The sequence below is a fragment of the Bubalus bubalis genome, chromosome 4 (assembly GCF_019923935.1).
Source record: "Bubalus bubalis isolate 160015118507 breed Murrah chromosome 4, NDDB_SH_1, whole genome shotgun sequence".
Classification (NCBI taxonomy): Eukaryota; Metazoa; Chordata; class Mammalia; order Artiodactyla; family Bovidae; genus Bubalus; species Bubalus bubalis.
The window spans coordinates 16,013,041-16,034,815 of NC_059160.1; the positions used below are offsets into that span (position 1 = coordinate 16,013,041).

The window sequence follows — 21,775 nt, forward strand, 5'->3', positions numbered from 1 at the left end:
TGCTGCTGCTGCTGCTAAGGCACTTCAGTCGTGTCCAACTCTGTGCGACCCCAAAGATAGAAGCCCACCATATGCCCCCGTCCCTGGGATTCTCCAGGCAAGAACACTGGAGTGGGTTGCCATTTCCTTCTCCAGTGCATGAAAGTGGAAAGTGAAAGGGAAGTCGCTCAGTCGTGTCCGACTCTTCGCGACCCCATGGACTGCAGCCTACCAGGCTCCTCTGTCCATGGAATTTTCCAGGCAAGAGTACTGGAGTGGGGTGCCATTGCAGAAACCTGGCGAAATAAAGCTACAAAACACAGCGTGCATAGCTCTCCTGTTCGGAACTCAGGCTCCCAACACAGGCCACGCCCACTTCCCGCGCAGACCCGCCCAACCTGCGAGCGGACCCGCCCACCCTGCGCTCAGGCCACGCCCGCCCCACGATCTGAGGGCGGAGCTTTCTTCGGCGCAGAAGCGCTGGGGCCCCCGGGGGTGGTGGCGGGGCTGGCAGGTGAAGGGAAGTGGGAGAAGGTCCCAGCTGCTGGGGAGCCTTCGTCTGTCATCAGTCCCTTCCTTCCTCCAACCTGCCTCCGTTCCCGTACTCTGTCTACACTTTCTTGGGGCTGATCAGAAACAAAAGGGCAAAGGGGCGCACGCAGCAGAGTCAGGTCCTGAAATCACCAGGGGATTTCTTTTGCGGGCGAGAAGGTGAAAAGGAAGAATAGTGACCAGACTCTGGCTCCAGCGGCTTCAGCCAGCGGCTAAGGCAGCCGTGATAACACTTTCTTAAAGTGAAAGCGAAAGCCAAGTAGACGGAGAAGACTGACGGCGCCACGCGGCCGACCAGGCAGGGGTGTTTGAAGCCCCTTCTCCAGCCGACCCCTGGCCAGCGGGGGGACTGAAGTAGGGCGGCGGGGGAGGAGGGCCCGAGAGCAGCCCCCATGGGCGCCGAGGGGTGGTGCCTACTGCTCTGCTTGGCTTTCTCCGGGGCGGCAAACGTCGGTGAGTCGGGTGGACAGGCTGGTAGGGTGCGTTGGGCTCAAGAAGCATCAGGTAGTCACCCTCACCGACGTCCTAGAGAAAGGGGCCGGGGATGGCTTCCAAGCGCCCTCTAAGCCCAACAGGTGGAAGGTTCCGCGACTAGCAACGGTGAGAACCAATTTTGCTCCGGAGGGAGGCTGAGAACTCCGTGGAAAGGGCCAAACCAAGGAACTAGGGGCCTTCTCGGTTACACCGCAAAAGCAACAGACCCTGGGGACTAACTGGGAAGTTGAGACGCTGTTAACGTCCAACAACCAGGCTCGTCTTCTCTCCCAATGCAGCTTTGCTCATTCATTTCCTTTTGCTGAGAATTCCTTTGACGGAAGAGAGAGCTTTTCATGGATTGTTGGAAATAAGAGTTTCATAAATCTGGTTCAGGGTAAAACAGGAGAGGAGCTAGGGATCAAGAAGATTAACCCTTGATGACTTGGTAGTTTCGGGCAGGGAGTAAATATAGGAGTAACTTTCTGGGCAAGAGGGTGCTCACACCAGCCTGTTCCCTGCAGCAGAAAGGCAATGGCAGGCAGTGGACGTGGTCCTGGACTGCTTCCTGATGGAAGAAGGTGGGCACCATGGAGGGTTCGCCAGCAGTGAGAACATGGTGAAGGCCGTGCTGGTGCTGAGGCAGGTACCAGTGCCAGACGATGGCTCCCTGGAAGGCCTCACGGATTTCCAAGTGGATACACTGACCAAGGACAACTCACTCATTGCTTTCGAGGCCTCAGGTACAAGCCCTCCACCCTGTGCCCCAGTCCTTCTGGGCTCCCTCCAGTTCCTGAGTCTGGTTCCCAAGTAGGCTCGCCCACACCGGCTTCCCATCAGCCCAGGTATTCCCTACCCAACTCCATATCTGTGCTGCCCTCTTCTCTCCACAGTGAACCTGGTACAGATTCCCCAGGCCGAGGCCCTGCTCCACGCCGACTGCAGCGGGAAGGAGGTGACCTGTGAGATTTCCCGCTATTTCCTCCAGGCCAGGCCAGAGGCCACCGTGGAGATGGCAACCTGGTTCATCACCAACGTGCAGGTGTCTGGAGGAGGACCAGGTGTCTCCATGGTGATGAAGACTCTTGAGGATGCTGAGAATGAGGCTGTCTTGCACCCCACGCTGAAACTGCCCCTGAGCCCCCAGGGGACTGTGCGGACTGCAGGTGAGAAAACGAAAAGCAGCAGAAAGTTTTGATTTTTTTTTAAAGGGGCAGAGATGGGGAATAGTAGGAGAAGGTAGGGGACAAGACCATCTCCATGCACATTGGTCATCTCAGGGGGTTCCCTAGGCCTCAGTCTGTTCTTCCCAAAGACCCCAAAGGGGGATGATTTTCACCTGGTCGGGTGACCTGAGGACATAAGACATGTGATGCTCTAATCCACTTGTGCTGTCCACAGCTGCCTTAGTGAGCTGAGTATTAGCTTCTGCAGGGAGCAGCTAGCCTGATCTAGTGCTTCAAGATAAGAGTGGAACACAGGCCCACAGAATTTGTTCATTATCTTTCTCTTTTAATTTATTTATTTGGCTGTGCCAGGTCTTAGTTGCAGCATGTAGGATCTAGTTCCCCAACCAGGGATCGAACCCAGACCCCCTGCATTGGGAATGTGGAGTCTTACCCACTGGACCACCAGGGAAGTCCCCCTGGATGTTTCTGAATCCCGGCTGCTATCTTGTAGATGTCCCACCACTTGGATTTGTCTTTTTTTTCATTAGACTGAAGTTCAGCATGTTTGGATCAGATTTCATCACTGTGTGCTTTTTTAAACTCTGACTTCTTTAGTCTTCTCGTCAGCCTTGCCCTAAGCACATGAACATGGCAACACTGAGTGGCTTGCCCTAGGTCACAGAGCCAGTAAGTGGAAGAACCAGGCTTCCAAAAGCTTTGCTGGCTGCTCCAGGAGTTCCTTTCTACCTGAGGGTCCACAGTAACCCATACTTTCGCATGTGTAATTTGTCTGGTCCGTAACTTTCATCAGATTGTGCAGGGGGTACAATCCAAAATGGTGAAGAGTACCATGTGTGCATGGTGTCTCTCAACACGCCCCAGGCGTGCTACAGCTCAGGGGTCAGGTGGCCTCAAGGAGGGAGCAGCCTACAATCACCCCTCTTTCTCCCCGGTGGCTCAGATGGTAAAGAACCCACCTGCAACGCAGGAGACCAGGGTTTGATCCCTGGGTCAGGAAGATCCCCCGGAAAAGGGAATGGCAACCTACTCCAGTATTCTTGCCTGGAGAATCCCATGGACAGAGGAGTCTGGCAGGCTCATAGTCCATGGGGTTGCAAAGAGTCGGACACGACTGAGTGATTAACACTTTTCACTTTCTCCCACAGTGGAGTTCCAGGTGACCACACAGACGCCATCCCTGAATTTCCTGCTGGGGTCCACAGCCTCCCTACACTGTGGTTACTCCGTGGCACCTGGCTTGGACGTTACCAGCGTGGAGTGGCGGCTGCAGCATAAGGGCAGTGGCCAGCTGGTATACCACTGGACCACAGGGCAGGGGCAGGCCAAGCGGGAGGGTGCTACCCTGGAGCCTGAGCAGCTGCTCACAGCTGGAGATGCCTCCCTCACGCTACCCAGCCTCACTCTACAGGATGAGGGGGCCTACATCTGTCAGATCACCACCTCCCTGTTCCAAGCTCAACAGGTCATCCAGCTCTACATCCAAGGTGAGGCCAGGGTCAGTGACCCTGCAGAGAGGAAAAGGAATATGCCTATGAGAGTGTTTTCCAGAATGGGATCAAACACAAGGGCACTTTGCTGAGAGGCAGACTGCAGTCCCAGAACCTGAGTGCCTTCTCTGTCCTAGAAGCACGGATGGCATCAGATTGAGCTTCCCATCAGGCTCTCAGAGAATTCCATTCAGTTTCCCATCAGGCTCTCAGAGAATTCCATTCAGTTTCCCATCAGGCTCTAGGATAATTCCACTGAGAAGTGTCCCGGCCAAGACCCTGCTGCCCCGCCCCAGCGGGCTATCTCCAGTCACCCCAGTCCTTCTGGACCACGTTCTAAGGAGGAGCAGAAGCAAACCAGGGAGGGGCTGTGGGGGCGGTCCTGGCGGGAAGAATTGTTTTTATTTATTTTTTTAATTTTGTTTCTTTTATTTATTATTGATGGCTGTGCTGGGTCCCTGGACTTCCCTCTAGTTGCCCTCCACAGGTCTGTCTTCGTGGTGGCTTCTCTTGTTGCAGAGCCCAGGCTCCAGGGCATGCGAGTCCAGTAGTAGCAGCTTGTGGGCTCAGAAGTTGTGGTTCCCAGGCTCTAGAGCACAAGCTCACTAGTTGTGGCTCGTGGGCTTAGTTGCTTCGTGGCACAGGGGATCTTTCCAGACGAGAAATCGAGCCCGTGTCTCCTGCATTGGCAGGTGGATTCTTTACCACTGACCCACCAGAGAGGGTCCCTGCCCCGCACCGGGAGGACTGTTTCAAAGCTTCCCTTGTAGCTCAGCTGGTAAAGAATCCACCTTCAACACAAGAGCCCCCAGCTCGATTCCTGGGTCGGGAAGATCTGCTAGAGAAGGGATAGGCTACTCACTCCAATATTCTGGCCTGGAGAATTCCATGGACTGTATAGTCCATGGAGTTGCAAAGAGTCGGACACGACTGAGCGACTTTCTTACGTCACCTTACACGAGTGTTTAAAATCACTGGCTGATGGTGATGTTAAGGAGCAAGCCAACCTCTAGTTGGTTTTGCTGTTGTTTTTCAGTGACCTGTGGGAATCATGCCCCTTTATGTCCTGCCTCCAGGATGTACCCCGCACCTCACTGAGTAGAAACCCTCCTCCCCCACAACCTGCTATCATGCTCAGCAGGAGGAGAAGGCTCCAGGCTCCTCTGCTGTCCTGGTGATCCCTGTGGGATTTGATCGCTCCTCCTTTCTTCCAGCTTCCCCCAAAGTACGACTGAGCTTGCTGAACGCAGCCCCGCCAGCCACCCTCATCTGCAATGTTGCTGGCTACTACCCACTGGATGTGTCTGTGACCTGGACCCGGGAGGAGCAGGGTGGCTCCCCAGCCCCTGTCTCTGGCGCCTCCCTCTCCAGCCTCCGGCAGAGCCCAGCTGGCACCTACAGCATCTCCTCCTCCCTGACGGCGGAGCCTGGCTCTGCGGGAGCCACTTACACCTGCCAGGTCACCCACGTCTCCCTGGAGGAACCCGTGGGGGTCCACGCCTGGGTTGCCCCACCAGGTATGGGAGTGCCCTCCTTTCCCCACCTCCACACCTGGGCTCAGGGCTCCTGCCCTCTGGCCTAGTTCTGCTTCCCATGGTCTCAGCTGCTGCTTTCCCAAGGTGGGGGCCTTCAGAGGTCCGACCACATGTTCCCCGAATCTTTTATTACCCCCTGGGTCCTGGGGTACCAGGCACTGCTGAGAGCTGGAGACCAGGGCTGAGCAGTTCCTCATCCTGCCCTCGAGGAGCTGGAGGGACAGACTAGGCCATCAGGGCAGATGACCCACCCGGGGGGTATGGGGAGGGCCTGCGAGGCTCAGATGGCCAGGAACACCGGGACAGAAGAAACGCATGTGTGACAGCCTCATTATAGAATAGCCTGAAAGAACCGGGGGAGTCGCACAGCTAGGGGCAAGGGTGTGGGGGGAAGGGGGCTGTGGTCACGAAGCTTGAGCGGTGTTTGTATTTATTCAGGACTGAGCCAGCACTGCACTGAGCACTCAGACGTGGGCCAGCACACATTCTCACACCTCCCATTTTAGAGATGAGTAACGGACTACAGCCCAGAGGGTCGCAAAGAGTCGGACACAACTGAAGCGACATAGCGCAGACGCAACGGCACTTACAGATGTCCAGTCAAGGTTGTCTGCCTAGAAAATGGTAAAACGGAAAATGTGAACAATAGGTCGCCTGATTTCTCTACAGCTTTAACCCCCCTGCTGCTATTGGTGGGCAAATAACAGGCCTCCAGCTGAACTTTATCCTGAGGCCACAGAATGTCATCAAAAGGTCTTTTTTGTTTTTAATGTTTGGGGGATATTGAAAAGTTTATTTTTTGAACATTGATACTTTTATTTTTTAACTAGAGGAAAATTGCTTTACAATGTTGCATGGAAAAGTCTTATGCAATGCAGAGTTTGCAACTTGAAATGCATTACTTGGTGGCTTGAAAGGCCATAAGCTTCCCTGAAGTTTATGGTATTTTGCCTCAGCTTACATCACTCCCCAGTTATTTACAAAATTGCAGTTTAACTGTCAGCAGCTTTGTTCAGTTGTTCAGCCCTGTCCGACTCTTTTGCGACCCCACAGAGTACAGCACGCCAGGCTTCCCTGTCCATCACCAACTCCCGGAGCTTGCTCAAACTCAATGTCCATTGAGTCGGTGATGCCATCCAACCATCTCATCCTCGGTTGCCCCCTTCTCCTCCTGCCCTCAATCTTTCCCAGCATCAGGGTCAACTGCTAATCTAAACTAAATCTCTCTTGTAAGACAGTTTGGAAAACTATTGTCACAAAGTGGGAAGAGGTGGAGGATTGTGTGTGGAGTAACAGGCGGACAACCACCCCTAGCAGGTCCCAGCACCCCATATGCCTGGTCCCTGGGTGAGGGCAGAGGAGCAGCTGATTGGAGCTCCTCGGCCAGAGACATACACACACACACAGAGCGCGCTCTGTGCTTCCTGCATGCACATGCTGTGGGCGAGGGTTCAGGATGATTCTTGCCACTGATTTCCCTCCACGCCTCTGTCAGTTGCAGAGCAGAAGTCAGCCCTGGGAGTCCTTCTGGCCAGCATCCTCTTCGTCCTGACCTTGCTGTTCCTGGGGCTGCAGAGACGCCAAGGTAAGAAAGTGCCTGGACACCATGGATTCTATCCCTGACTGCCCTCACTTAGAGATCAGATGCTCTGAACACCGCCACGCCCAGACCAGGAATAAAGCCAGCCCAATCCTGGCTCTTGGGGTTACCCCACTGACAGCAACCTTGTTCCCTCCTGTTTCCTCCTAGCTACCTCACCAAGGTCTCCCAAAACCTCAAGGCACTCTGGGTAGCCGCTCTCCTGCCTTAAATATAAGAGATTCACATTCTCCCAGAAGGACTCTGAGCTGAGTCCCAGACTCCAAAAGGCCCCAAGAAAGCTAAAAAGAAGGCATGGATCACTGACTCTGGATTTCTACAGGCCCCTGCCCTCCTTCATTGCACGCCCTGGGCCAATATACCAAGGGAAAGAGCGTGGAGAGGTGGCAGGGTGGCAGGACGGCAGAGGTCTGGGTGGAGCTTGAGACCTGAGCCAGCTTGGAGGTGGAGGCGTGGGGCTGGAAAAGATGCCAGAAAAAAAAAATTCAGAAAGGAGCAGTGGGACAGGGTGGGAATTGGACGAACACACAGTCACTGAACTATGTGCAAATAAAAGCGCCAAGTGTCCTCAGAAGCAAAGCTTCTCCACTTGTCTGTCTTTCCCCACTTGGGGCCCCGCCTCCCAGCCTTGCTACTCTACCAGCCAAGTGTCCGAGATGTGAAACAGAGACCCTCAGAGGTGGCCCCCAGGGCCCCGTCTCAGCTGCTCTGTGTAACCCTGAGCTGTGGTTAAGTTCCTGCCCCTTTGGATGGCTGCTGGACATTTTAGGACTCTACATGCCCCTCACCCCCTCAGCTGCAGGGGAGAGATTGCTCCTTTTAGTCATTTCTAAAACGGGTCTGGTCAGTGCACTGGACTTGACAGCAGACGGCTGTGCATGAGGGTCGTGGGGAGCAGAGCGCCTGGCCCAGGACCTAGGGGGAGATGGCGGCAGCTGTCTGAGAAGACCTGCAGGTGTCTGTCGGTGAGACGCCACTCAGCTTCCTGCCACGGGTTCCTGTCACTCACACCTGGAAGAGCCACCGGGTGGCATCAGGCATGAAGGCTGAGAGCGGAGACCACTTCCCCTGCCAACACCCAGACCTTTCATCTCGAGGGTGATGGCACACATCAGCCATCCTTCCAGCCCAAAGCACCATGGGAAGGGAACCAAAGAGAAACACCACCCTCCGCCCCGCCGAGGTCACTCCAGCCCGAACAACAGCCGACTCGCTTTAGTGGTAGGAAGCTGTATTTTTTGGCCTTTGTTCAGAATACAGGAAATTGGTGAATACATGCCTTTGGTGGAAGTACATCTGTTATTATTCCATACATGGAGGAGAGTGGGGTTAGGAAAAAAGACAGAGAGGTGATGACAGACACACAGCGGAGACCCCACACCGTCTCATGGCAAACCGAGGAGGGGCTGTGGGGCCTCAGCTTCACGTAGCCGCCGAGCCCCGGGCTCAGTTGCATATGTGCTTATGCACACGGGTGTGGGGTGCGGGGGTGAGGACAGCGAAGACACAAAAGAGGGGACAGGCGGGGTGAGAAAGAGCGTAGAAGGCCTGCGTCCCCAGAAGCACTGAGCCAACTACCTCTGGGACAGACGGGGCAGAACCCAGAAGTGATTTCCTGTGATGGGGCGGCCCAGGAGGGCGGGTTTGCTCCAGGCTTGGGACACATCGAGGCCAGTGGTGGTTCTTCTCCGGCGGTGACCCCCTGCATCAGGCAAGGGGAGCCCAGGGGAGAGTGGAGGCCTTCGAGGGGGGCCGTGAGGAGGGCACATTGACTGCCTTCGTCCAGCTCTTCTGTCCCACCCTGGGGCAGGACGAGGGGAAGGGGGGTCGGGGCGGAGGGAGAGGCAGGAGGGTTGTGCGTTGTGAAATGCTACTGCATGGAGGGCCAGCCAGCCCAGCCTGGCCCCCTGCCGCCTCCCGCTGGCTGGACGGGAGGCATGAGGGGACCGGGTGGGCCCTCCGCCCCTCACACCTGGTCTGGCCCACTGATGCCCTTTCCTGAGCCCAGCCCCAGCCCCTGAGCAGGCCGAGCAACCCCGTCCTCGGGTCCCACTGTCTGTGCCACAAACCACACAGAGAATTAGGGAGCGGAGGAAGCAGCGCGGAGTCCAGGTGCACAGGGTGCTCTGGGATGGGAACGAACTGCGGCAAGAACAGAGGCCACTCTGGGTGGGGAGGCCCCGAGGCGGCACAGGACCCACAAGCAGGCCTGTCTGTTGACATCCACCTCAACCCCAGGGCTGGGTCGCTGCGGGCACTGGGCTCCTTCAGCACTCAGAGCACGGCCGGGCCCCCCCTGTCTTTAGCAAGTTCACTGGGGGAGTATAGGGGGGTAAGGACTCCCCAAGGGTCCAGGGCTCCTCACCTCCAGCCCCTCATCCTCCTCCATCAACAGGAAGGAGCAACAGGAACCTCAGAACGAGAGGGTGAGAAGTGACTCCCTCCAGGCTTGTTATTTTTCGGGTTAGGCCCTGGACTTGCTGTGTCTCTATAACCCACAGGCATCCTCTCTTTATCTATGCCAGTAAAATTCAGTGAGTCTCAAACTCTGGCTAAATGAAATTATTTGACACCCTCATGAACAACACAGAATGGTGTAGAAAACATGGACGAGCGCCCCATCCAGATATGAGCTGGCGGGACTGCTTCTAGGATGGGAATGGGAGTCCTGGCATTTTTTCGCTATGAATATGTGTCCTCCAGGTCGCTGGAGGACAAAGTAAAAGGTGGTAAGATCCCTGAAGACAGAAAATCTTAAGACTAACGGATGGGACATCCCTCTGCAAAACAGGCTTGACTTTCTTAAGGCATCCTGCACCAGGCCCAGGCTGGACTGCAGACCCGGTCCAGGCTCCCCTGCAAGGCCTGGCCCAGGAGAAGGACTCCAGGTGAGGGACATTCTCCCAGCTGTCCCCAGCCACCTCCTGCCAGCGGCCTGGCCTGGCTTTTCCTGGCAACACCACAAACACAAGCCTCTTCTCCTCCCCCTAGTCCTGGCCCCTTCTTGGGTAGGTCACCTCAGCTCCGCCCCTTCCTAGGCCCTCTGCCTCCAACCCTTTGGGGGAACTTGAGAGAGCATGAGAGGGGAGGAAGGAGATGCCCGCTGTCATTTACCAGGCAGTTACCTCAAGACTGCACCATGAGCAGCATTTCCGGTGTCGCGGGACCAAGTGCAAATGAAAGCAACAAAGGAGGAGGAGTGGGCGATGGCAAAGCGGGGCTGGGATGGAGGAAGGCGGATGGGGGAGTGCCGGGAGAAACGGAGGGAGAGAGGGACATGAGTTCAGACGGCCGGGGAGAACAGGGACGGGGTGGCACGTTCTCAAGCAAAAAAGTAGACTGGACACAGGAATCGGGAGGTCCCAGATGGCAAAGAGAGAGACGGGAGACAAGAGGGCACATGACATCAGGTTACTAGGCACCAGGGGTGGCCGCAGGTGTCCCACCCCCACAGGCACCCTCCACCCATGCCTGTGACAAAAGAGCACAGCCCTACCTCCTCAGAACAGGAGGAACCACAGTCCCCCACAGTCCTGCAGAGGGAAGGCATGTCCATCCAGGAAGCCCCTCCTGCCCTCCCGCACCCAATGATGACCCTCCCCGCCGCCCTGGCAGCGATCTGATCTCCGTACCTCAGTCAGAGCAGCCCCACTCCCCAGGCAGGCAGGCAGGGCTGGGAGGAGACTCCGGGACCTTCCCACCTCTTCACCCCACCAGCAACCTCAGCGATACTTACTTACAATAACTACCACGATGATGGCGCAGATGGCTCCCAGCATGATCATCATCTGGGGGAACATAGACAAAGAGTGAGCCCTTGGGTTTGGGGAAGGAGGGAAGGAGCCCCGGGCTGGGGACACAGGAGCAGCACTGCCCCAGTCCTGGGGAACAGTGGAAGAAGCCACACAGCCCCCAGGATAGCTGGAAGCCTTCCAACCCCACCCTGTGCACCACCCCACTCCCCCATCAGACAGTAACCCCTCCACCACAGCTGGAGCTTCTCGAAAACGTCAGAGCATCTGCAGCCTTCTCCTTTTCCCCTCTTCCTGTAGCCTGGAGGCTTTCAAAGAACACCAGAGGAGATGCAAACTTTGAACCTTTAGTCATCTGGTTCATTGTTCATCATAAAGTGTTCAGCTCATTCCCCAAGAGCTGCAGGTGTTTAAATATGTACCTACCCCAGCCATTGTGTTGACATTGGTGTGTCTTTGGAAGGGACAGGTAAGAATGTTTGCAGGGGTCCTCTGGGAAAAAGCAGCTTGACTAATCCCTCCAAACTCCTCAAGGTCTCCAGGGCCCCCAGCGAGTGGTTCTGAGTGCTCTAGCGTACCCTGGTGGCTAGCTTGGGTAATGCAGCTTAAGAAGGCGGCGATCCAGATTTCCTCCCAGATTTCCTCCCAAGAGAGGCGCCAGCAGAGGATGTGGAACCATTCCACATTCCACAGAGAATGTAGAACCTAAGGGTTTTCCTGCCTCCTGTGCGTTGAGACCCAGGAAAATAACAGGGAGGGGACAGGAACACTCACCTTGCAGTTTTTCCACCAGTACTTCCTCTTTAGCTTGGCAGCGCTGCTCTCAAATTGTGATGCACCCGCCTGCAGAGCGTCGGCTCGGTCATCCAGCTCTGACAGCTTCTGGTCCCTCTCCAGGACCTTGTCCACGTTTACACGTATGATGTCCACCACCTGAGCAGGGCATGGGAACACAGAGCAGCTAAGCTCCCCCAGAGCTGGGGAGAGCACCCAGAGGCTGCCCTGCCTAACTCTACATGGTGCCCTGCCTCCCAGAGCCGTTAGCTGCCCCTCTACATAAAGAGAAGTTTCCAGACTCCCATGATTTGGAAACCCTTGGAGAAAAAGCTATCCACCTACCTCCTCCACTTGTGCCTGGGTCTGCTGTAGTCGTCTGTTACTGGTCATATTAGGAGGAGGGCCAGGGGGACCCCCACCTGGGGCAGCCCCTTCTGCCCCTTCAGTGGGTGGCTGAGCTGGAGCAGACCTTTGGAGAGAAGGGCACAGAGTGCATGAGGCAAGAAAGGAATCCCGTGCATTCTCGCCCCGCAGCACCAAGGTGGTGGCAATAATAAGGTTATTCGCAAACAGCAGGGGTCTAGCTCCTTGGCAATGCCAAGTGGGGAGATACGATACAGAGACACAAGGCAAAAAAACAAAAGATCTTGCAACTGATGGGGCCCAGCGACACCCTGGGTGGAGGGTGGCGTCAAGAGCTCTCATCTGGGCTGTCCTCTGACCCAAACTCAAACGCATACTCTGGCACAATGGCTACAGGGACAAATGGGCAAGCCGTATCCTGATTGTCATTTCTCTGCCTCCCAGAAATCAACCTGGAAAACTCCAATCCAGGTTAGGAGAATTATATGCAAAAAAACTAAACCTTCAGGACAAGCTTTGGAGAAGGAAATGGCAACCCACTCCAGTAGCCTTGCCTGGAAAATTCCATGGACAGAGGAGCCTGGTGGGCTACAGTCCATGGGGTCGCAAAGAGTCAGATATGACTGAGTGACTGAGCAAGCACTCAGGACAAGCGTACAGATTAACAGCTTTTTTTTTTTTTTTTGCAAAGGCTGAATATGAAAATAAAAGCCAAGTGGACAGACTCTGCTGAAGGGGAGTCAGTTATTGGTATATTTCACGTAGTGATTATAGTGTGTCGTGGCCACTGTAGGACGACTTGGAGAATCACCAAAGGCCTCTGTAGTTGGAGTGAGTCAGAACTGTTTGCTTGCTTCATTTTTTGGCAGAGAAGGTTGGGGGCTCACTTAGATAGAAGCGGGGCCCAAACCAATTGTGTTAATTGTGAGACTGTTCCAAGAGCCTAGGCAGGAAACAAAAATACTGGACACAGTCCTCAGTGTATAGGCATCAGGGACATTCTGTCCCTTCTTTTTCTAGATTTGGCATCAAGTCTAGGAGACTCTCTTAGTTCTTATGTCCCAAAGAGAAATCTTGGTTTACACTGAATATATACAGAGACCATTCTCTTTCTCCCTTAGCCTTAGGGTGGGGGAATAATCTAGCATGAAAAAAGTGTTAGTCGCTCAGTTGTGTCCAACTCTTTGCAACCCCACGGATTGTAGCCCTCCAGGCTTCTCTCTCCATGGGATTTCCCAGGCAAGAATACTGGAATGGGTTGCCAGTCCTTTCTCCAGGGAATCTTCCCAAATCAGGTATCGAACCCAGGTCTCCTGCATTGCAGGCAGATTCTTTACCATCTGAGCCACCAAGGAAGCCCCATCAAGCATGGAGTCCTCCAAATAAATCCCCCTCCATGTCTCCCAACACGTGGAAGCTAAATTCATGCCCTAAAGAATTTTCAGAAGTCTAACCTAAGGCTGAGCTATTCTCTGCCAAGGAAGAACTCGCAGGTAGGAGAGAAATTGCTCAAATTTGATGGAGAAGAGAAATTATAAGAACTCCTCAAACAGAAGCAGAATCTCACAAAGCACACCTCATCAGAGCAGTCCAAGAGTAAATGTACTACAGATGAAACATCACAAAGTCACCAAAAAGGAAAAGCCTTGACTATTCACAGTAGAACTAATACCCAGAAGTTCCTCCTCTCTATGTAAATTTCAGTCTGAGACAGAGAATAACCCCTCAGAAAGGCTATTCTAGCAGATGACACCTGACTCATCCCAGTTAAAAGAATTGTTTTCTCATTTCCCTTTAAGGCACAAAAGAGGCAAAGTAAAGATACGGAGCTCTGGAAGCCACTAGACTCCTCTGCTACTACTGAGCTAAGCAATCTAATTCTCTGATGAAAGTGGAAAATTCAATGAGTAGGAAGCAGCCAGTGTTTGGTCTTGGAAGCAGTCCAGGCTGGTGGCACCAATGACAAGACTAAGGTCAGAGACCTCGTGACACCCTTCTAGTCACCATGCTTTCCTCACCTCCTTCCTTCATCCCACATGGATGCTACTGGGAACCAGTCAGCGGAGAAGGCTCCCCCTGCCCAAAATGAAAACACAGAGCATCCTAGGGCTTGGCCAAAACACGTAAACTACCATATACAGTTAAAATTGTAGAAATCAAATACAAATAGTTAGAAAGCTTTGGAAGGGACCATTTCACTTACTACTTGTTGGGAGTTGGGAACACGCAGGAGTAACATATCCAAGGCTAGTTATAAGCCTTATATAACATAAGTACATCTTTCCCCTTTTTTTTTGTCACCAAGAGAAGCAACATGAATACGTCTTGGACCAGGCCAGGACTCTGGGCAAGAACAGGAAGTTCTTCCACTTGTCTAGCTATAGTTCTCCCTTAGGATCTTGAGACAGGGATGACCATGACCAGATGACTAAATTGATTATTAGAGACTAAACCTAATGTGTTAAGGGAAGGTGGAGGTGCGGGAGTGGTCCTCAGCTCTATTTCTCTTCCAAATACTTGGCTAAGACTCACTGACAGGAAAACACCTCCTCTATGGGTGGCCTTGGGATGAAGGGCTGCTCGGAATTGCCTACCACTGCCCCTGGAGTCCTTGTGAGCTGCTCACCAGAGAACTGGCAGACAAGTTTCTGAAGCTTTGCTCACTACCAAGAGGGGGCTGCTCGTTGCGATCGGGTTGAGGGGTGTACACAAGTGCAGACGCTGCAGAGCAACCCAAGCAGCTAACTGGCAGGTGCACCCATGACTGTCCTTCCAGAAGCCCTAAGTACCGCCTTGATCAGTGACAAGAAAGAGCCTGGAGCCCCTCTCGGGTGTCTCCACGCCCCACCTTCGCCGGAGACCCGACTGAGGAGTCCCGCAGGCGAGAGGAGAGGGGGCAGTGAATGTGGGACCCCCGCGCCCCGGCCGCGCCCGTGCGGTGCCGGCTGCGGCTGGTGCAGGAATGGGGTGCTGTCTCCCCTCCCGGGGGGGTGGCCCGGCCCGGGGGCGGTGCGCGGCGGTGGTTCCCCGCGCCGCCGCAGCTGCTGCAATGCGCCATTTTCGGTCCCGCAGAGTCCGGCGCTGGGGTGAGAGTTGGCAACGAGGTGTCGCGCCCCCCACATCAGAGTCAACTCACATGTCACCGAGAGAAGAATGAGAGGACCGTTTCCTCTCTGGAGTCTGCGGCTAGACACCCGATCGGGAAACGCTGCGGTGAAGCCGCCCGCACCTCCGAGCTCCGCCTCTGGCTGCCCACCGGAGCTCTAACTGCGGTGGAACTTACTGCAGTTGCCGCTCCGGCCCCAGTCTTTATCAGTGCTGGCCACGCCCCCCAGATCAAGCTGACAACCCTGCAGCCCAATCCATGCCCAGGACGGGCGCTAGTCCCCGAAGCGAAGGCCGGACAAGGCCTAGAGTGCCCGCCCCTGAAAATTGGCCAATCACAGCTCTCTTCTCATTCTAACTCTGGAAAGGCGCTGCACCGGGAAGATCTGACCAATACAACTCTGGCTTGCTTATCTGTCTAACTAAGCGAAGGGGTTGGGTGGAACTCGGCGCCAACCCTCTGGAAAGGCGGCTCCAGTAGTTTGAATTGGACCTTTTTTTGGTGCCTCCCAGCCAATCGCTGAGCAGTTCCTCGCGTCTGGGCCCGCCCATGGCCCCTCTCCAGCCAATCACGCAGCTTTCTCCAACAGCAATGGGCGGGCCCCCGGCTCTCCCAAACCAGGACTCCCGAGCCCTGGGAGCTGCCGGTGTTCGGCGATCTAGGCAGGGCCCAGGTACCCGCACCCTGCCGATCTCCACCTCATCTCCCTGCCTTTGACAGACAGCTCTGAGGAGGCTGAATCCATCAAGGCAGAGCCGCAGGCTCCCGGGGCCAAAGTAAATATCAGAGCTCCTGTCATCCGATCTACACAACCAACAAGCCCCTCACGCAACGTAAATTTGACTCCCCCTTCCCTCTGCGCCTCCTATCCATCCCAGGTAGTTTACCACGTCGACTCAGTTACCCAAACCAGAGACCTGGAAACTATCTTAGATTTCCTTCCCGTTCATTTTCACCTGTCCTCTAACAATTCACCAAGTTCCCCTTCCTAGTATTTGAAGTATTCTCTTCCCTCGTCTCCCTGTCCCACTTCAGATTATTATCTCATACCTGGATGCCATCAGTTGTAAAACTATTACTTTATGTCCCGATGAGTAAAAAGGTAACAAATAAACTGTGACATAATGCTTTCTTATCACTTCGAATTTTTATTTTATATTTATTGAAAGTGTAGGTTTCTATAGGTATAGGTTTTTATCATACTTCATTCCCATGGAAAAACATAAAAAGGAAAACAGAAACGAGTAACACAGTAACAGTGTTCCTGAAATCTCACAGACAGCAAATTTTATGATTCATTTTTTTTTACTCAGATGTGCATGATTTCCACACAATGTAGTCCTCTGTGCATGCCATCAAGGGCTTTGGTGATGCAGCATTTCTTAAAGGAATGTTCCTTTTCTGTCTCTGGAATTTTCTTCCAAGCCTCAGACACCTATTTGGCAAATTTTGATTCTTATGAGCCAGTATGACAAATACAGTATGACTGTTCTGGCTAATAATTATAGTCAAACATCCCAATTTATATGTTCAAATGAAAAAAAAAGTGCCAAGTGGCCTCATAAAATTAATGAAATATAATATCTTCCTGTTTCATCTTGCCCCTCAGTTATAAACATCCTCTAAGAAACCACAAGGGTGATCTACCCAAATGTCACAACCCTACTTAAAAACTTTAAACAATTAGAAACATAATGCATTGATCATATGTGTTTATCCCATCCCCCTTCTGAAACTACATCGAAATGAGAATTTGTAAAAATTGAAAACAAATTATAAACCCTTCAAGACAAATAGAATGGAAGGAATTGGTCCTGACAGCACGAATGGCTAAATATGCCCACCAGATTCATATGAGGTTGAAAAAAAAAAATACAGAGAGGTTCCAGTTTAGGCTTATTACAGATAAAGCCGCCATGAACATTCATGTGCAGATTTGTGCCATGCATCGTGCCAAGTCACGCCAGTTGTAGCCAACTCTGTGACCCTATGGACTGTAGCCCGACAAGCTCCTCTGTCCATGGGATTCTCCAAGCAAGAATACTGGAGTGGGTTGCCATGCCCTCGTCCAGTGGATCTTCCCCACCCAGGGATCAAACCTGAGTCTAATGTCTCCTGCATTGGTAGGCAGGTTCTTTACCACTAGTGCTGCCCATGTGCAGGTGTGCATGAACATAAACTTTCATTGCTCTGAGATAAATGCCCAAGAGTGCAATTGCTGGGTGGTAAAGTAAATACATGTTTAGTTTTGTAAGAAACTGCCAAACTGTTTTTCAGAATGGCTGTACCATTTTAGAATCCCACCAGCAACATATGAAGAATCCAGTTTTTCCACATCCTCATCAGCATTTCGGAGAAGTTCTAGAGAAGGCAACCCACTCCAGTACTCTTGCCTGGAAAATCCCTTGGACAGAGGAGCCTGGTAGGCTGCAGTCCATGGGTCACGAAGAGTCAGACACGACTGAGCGACTTCACTTTCACTTTTCACTTTCCTGCATTGGAGAAGGAAATGGCAACCCCCTCCAGTGTTCTTGCCTGGAGAATCCCAGGGACGGAGGAGCCTGGTGGGCTGCCGTCTATGGGATCGCAGAGAGTCAGACATGACTGAAGCAACTTAGCAGCAGTAGCAAAGGCTAATGATGTTGACTATATCTTAATGTGTTCATTTGCCATCTTATATATCCTCTTTGTTGAAAGATCTATTCATGTCTTTTGCCTATTTTTTAATTGGGTTGTTTATTTTTTTGCCTTTGAGTTTTAAGAATTATTTAGATATTCCAGATAAAGTACTTTGTCAACTAAATAGTTTCTCCCAGTCTCTCTTTTGTCTTTTCATCCCCTTAACTGGAACTTTCATAGAATAAACATTTTCAATTTTGTTAAGATCCAATTTATGAACTTGTCCTTTAATGCATCACTTTCTGTGTCACACTTTGCCTAGCCCTAGAGTCTCATACTTTTCTCCTATTTTATTTTCCAAGAGTTAGATAATTTTGTTTCATAATCCATTTTGAGTTAATTGCTGTATGAGGTGTGACATTTAGGTCGGGGTTCCTTTTTTTTTTCAATGGATGTCCAATTGCTCCAGGACTGTTTGTTGAAAAAGAAACCCTTCCTCCATTAAACTGCTTTTGCATCTTTGTCAAAAATCAGTTGGGCTGGGAATTCCCTGGCTGTCCTGTGGTTAGGATTCAGCACTTTCACTGCTGCAAGCTCAGACTCAATCCCTGGCTGGGGAAGAGCCCACAAGCCATGCAGACCCACCAAAAAAAAAAAAAAAGAAAGACAAAGGAAAACCAGCTGGGCATATTTGTGAAGGTCTCTTTCTGGGTTTTCTATCTGGTTCCATTGATCTATGTGTCTGTCCTTCTGCCAATGACACACTGTCTTAATTACTGTAGCAACAGTAAGCCTTAACATCAAGTAGAATTATTTCTCCCATTTTATCGTGCCTCTCCCAAGTTGGTTTAGCTATTCTAGATCCTTTGCCTAAAAGATCATTTTAAAAAGGCATTTATGTAAACTGGCACGAAAGTAGACTATTTAAGGACCAAAAGACTAAGTGAACACTGGTGCCTAGAGAGATTAACTGGGCACTGAAGCCTGTTTTGCCTTGAGGGCATTTGCTTAAACATTTAATTTAGGCATGGTGGCCTCATAGGGTGCCACTGTGGCATAGGAGACAGAATCCAGGGCCTCCGTAGAGTTGGAGATCAAATAGAAGGCCCTACCATAAAGTCAGAACCCCAAAGGACTATATCCTCACCTGAGAGTGAATTTAAAATATGCTAATATCTGAACTGCCCCTATGGGGCTACATAGAAAATCTGCTCATCTGAAACCTAGGTAGCTACTAGAGAACTATTCTTTTTTCTTTTAAATATAAGCAGACAGGGCTTCCCTGGTGGCTCACCAGTGAAGAATATATCTTCCAATGCAGGAGACATGGGTTCCATCCCTAATCTGGGACGATCCCACATGACACGGAGCAGCTAAGCTTGTGTGCCACAACTACTGAGCCTGTGCTCTAGAGCCTGGGAACCGCAACTACTGAGCCCACGTGCCACAGCTATTAAAGCCCAAGCACCCTAGAGCCCGTGCTCTGCAACAAGAGAAGCCACCACAGTGAGAAGCCAACACGCCGCAACGAGAGAGTAGCCCCCGCTTCCCACTAGAGAAAAAGCCCTTGCAGCAACAAAGACCCAGCACAGCCAAAAAATAAATGATAAATAAAATTATCAAAAAACACAGTTATAAATATATGCAGACACTTTATAACCAATGCTGTGGTTTTTCTGTCTGAATTCCTTATTGGTCCTAAAAACAAAATAGCAAGAGCTTAAAATATTTCCAGGTCGACAGTGCCACCAAGCACCGGCTGTAGCAATGCAAGTCCTCTCTCTGGATGAGCTTATCTTCAATCTAGGCCTTGGGGAATTTCCACAGATACAGTTCCAAGAAAAATAAATTGTGGTCAAAAATTGGAAACAAATAAGGAACAATGAACCAGGAGCAAGAGCCAACAAAGATGGAGATAGGAAGTAAGAAAATTAGAAAATCAAGCCAAATAGTTCAACATCTGATTAATAGGCCTTCTGCAAAGAGAAAACAGGATATGAGGGAGAAGTATTACAAAAGAAATACAAGGGAAAAAAAATCTGAATTGAACAAGTCTTTCTGGATTAAATAGTACACCATGTGCCTAGCATAGTGAAAGGAAAAGAATCAGGTCAAGATATAGCTTTGTGAAATCTCAGAATATTAGGGGAAAAGAGAAGATCCTAAAAGATTTCAAGAAGACAGAGAAAGGGAGAGGGACTTCCCTGGTGGTCCAGTGCATAAGAACCCACCTGCCAATGCAGGCGATTCGAGTTTGATTCCTCATCGCTCAGAGCAGCTAAGCTGGTGTGTTACCACTACTGACTGAGCCTGAGCTCTGGAGCCTGTGCTCTGAACAAGAAATGCCACTGAAGTGAGAAGCTGGAGCACCGAAACTAGAGAGAAGCCTGCCAGCAACAGAGACCTAGCACAGCCAAAAATAAACAAATAATAAAAATTATTTTTAAAAGAAAAGCATAAGAATGCCTTGCGGAGACTCAAGGCTAGAGTTATGTGTTGAATTGCATTCTCCCCAAAATTTTTATGTGGAAGTCCTAACACTCAGATCTTAGAATGTGACCTTATTTGGACCCAGGTTGTTGCAGAGATAATTAATTGAGACGAGGTCATATTGGTGTAAAATGGGCCCCTACCCCACTATGACTGCTGTCATAGAGTGGGGAAGCTTGGAGAGATATGCATGAGGAGAATGCCTTGTTCACATTTAGATAGTTACCTGCCTGTTATGTCTATAAGCCAAGGAACACCAGATACAGCCAACAAACCACTAGAGGCCAGGAGAGAGGCAGGGAATAGATTAACCCACACAACCCTGGTGATGCCTAGTCTCAAGACTTCTAGCCTTAGGAACTGCAAGTAGATACATTTCTGTTGTTTAAGCACCCGACTAATGGTACTTTGTATACAGCAATCCCAGAACACTCATACACCTGTCTTGAACTAGTACATGTGTTGGATTCCCAAAACAATCAACAAATTTTGTACTATATCACATGCACGTGATAAAAATACCAGAAGGGATTGATTTGTTATGAATACTGGTAAGTTTAAAAACCAACAGGAGTAAACAAATCCAAGTGTTTCTTAGACCATGAACCACCCTGAAGACAAAAACAGAACATAGTTTTTTCTGCGGGACCTTTAGGTACAGAAGGCAGAGATAATCCTACTCTTCAGTTCATGACACATGATCTCTATGTATGCATAAAAAGATTTTGTTTCTTTTTTTGTTCTCTTTTTCCTTATTCCCCTTCCCAGCCATAGACAGCATTATAAATTATCTGATATTTATACTTTTGTGTTTTTGCAAAATGGGTAGTCTTCCATGTGTATATTTTTAATTTACATAAATGATATCCTGTTTTAAATCTCATTGTGTTTTTCCACTCAGCTGGAAGTTTTAAGGAGGAAAATTGAAAAAAAAAATAAAGAGGAAAATAGTACAATTTGTAAATGAGCAGTTTGCTCTTTTGTTCCGATTCTCACATCCATTTAATTCCTTCCCTCCTCTGTTCTTTCCTCCCTTCCTCCCTGCCTTCTTCTTTTTTTTTTTTTTGTATAACACTAAGTAGGACCTTCAGTACTAAGTTAAAGTACAGCAGCAATAGACGGCATTCTAGTCTTGTTGCCGATCATAAGGGAATTGATTAGTCACTAAGTCATGTCTGACTCTTTGCAACTCCATTGACTGTAGCCTGCCAGGATCCTCTGTCCATGGGATTCTCCAGGCAAGAACACTGGAGTGGGTTGCCATTTCCTCCTCCAGGAGGTCTTTCCGATCCAGGGAGGGAACCCTTGTCTCCTGCATTGCAGATGGGTTCTTTACCACTAAGCTACCTGGGAAGCCCACTCTTAAGAGAATATATATCCACTCAATATCTGGCGTGGATCTCCAGGATGTCACCTTTACCAAATTAAGGAAAGGTCCATCCTTCTGTTCTTAGGGTTTTTAAAATTATAAATAGGAGCTGAATTACTTAACTTCCCTTTTCTATATCGACTAAGATCATCACAGAGAATTAAACCTTCATCTTTCAAAACAGGAAGCTGATAGACGTCTAAAGCTGCTAAACCATGAAGAGCAGGAGGCCCAGGTTTAGTTGCTCCGCAGCAAGTGGGATCTTCTTGACCCAGGGATCAAACCCATGTCTCCTGCATTGGCAGGTGGATTCTTTACTAATGAGGGAAGCCCCCTCATTCATTTTTATAGCTGAGTAATATTTCATTATATGCATAGACCACACTTTGTTTATCCATTTGTCAGTTGATGGAGATTTGGGTTGTTTCCTTTCTGGCTATTCTGAAGAATGCTGCTGTGAACATTTGTCAACACGTTTTTGT

The 21,775-nt window shown here is 50.9% G+C and overlaps 2 protein-coding genes across 5 annotated transcripts; one reads left to right on the forward strand and one right to left on the reverse strand.

Annotated features, from left to right (window-relative positions):
- Positions 1 to 435: 435 nt before the first annotated feature.
- Positions 436 to 7,391, forward strand: TAPBPL (TAP binding protein like). 3 transcript variants are annotated; one of them, XM_006065793.4, is made up of 7 exons: positions 436 to 984; positions 1,530 to 1,748; positions 1,899 to 2,171; positions 3,341 to 3,679; positions 4,897 to 5,199; positions 6,713 to 6,802; positions 6,968 to 7,391. In XM_006065793.4, exons 1-7 carry the CDS (start codon positions 924 to 926, stop codon positions 7,009 to 7,011), a joined length of 1,329 nt encoding a protein of 442 aa, XP_006065855.1. In that variant the 5' UTR covers positions 436 to 923; the 3' UTR covers positions 7,012 to 7,391. The 3 variants fall into 3 exon arrangements, 2 of the variants coding, with proteins under 2 accessions (XP_006065855.1, XP_006065856.1); XM_006065794.4 differs by having other exon boundaries at positions 1,533 to 1,748; XR_328178.4 differs by lacking the exon at positions 6,968 to 7,391 and adding an exon at positions 5,656 to 5,841.
- A 640-nt stretch (positions 7,392 to 8,031) lies between these two features.
- Positions 8,032 to 15,029, reverse strand: VAMP1 (vesicle associated membrane protein 1). Of its 2 annotated transcripts, none has more exons than XM_025283073.2 (5): positions 14,846 to 15,029; positions 11,689 to 11,815; positions 11,344 to 11,502; positions 10,554 to 10,605; positions 8,032 to 8,618 (listed from the first exon to the last, which is right to left on the reverse strand). In XM_025283073.2, coding segments are annotated over exons 1-5 (567 nt in total). In that variant the 5' UTR covers positions 14,848 to 15,029; the 3' UTR covers positions 8,032 to 8,391. The 2 variants fall into 2 exon arrangements, with proteins under 2 accessions (XP_025138858.1, XP_006065854.1); XM_006065792.3 differs by having other exon boundaries at positions 8,475 to 10,156; positions 14,846 to 15,023.
- Between the last annotated feature and the right edge of the window lie 6,746 nt (positions 15,030 to 21,775).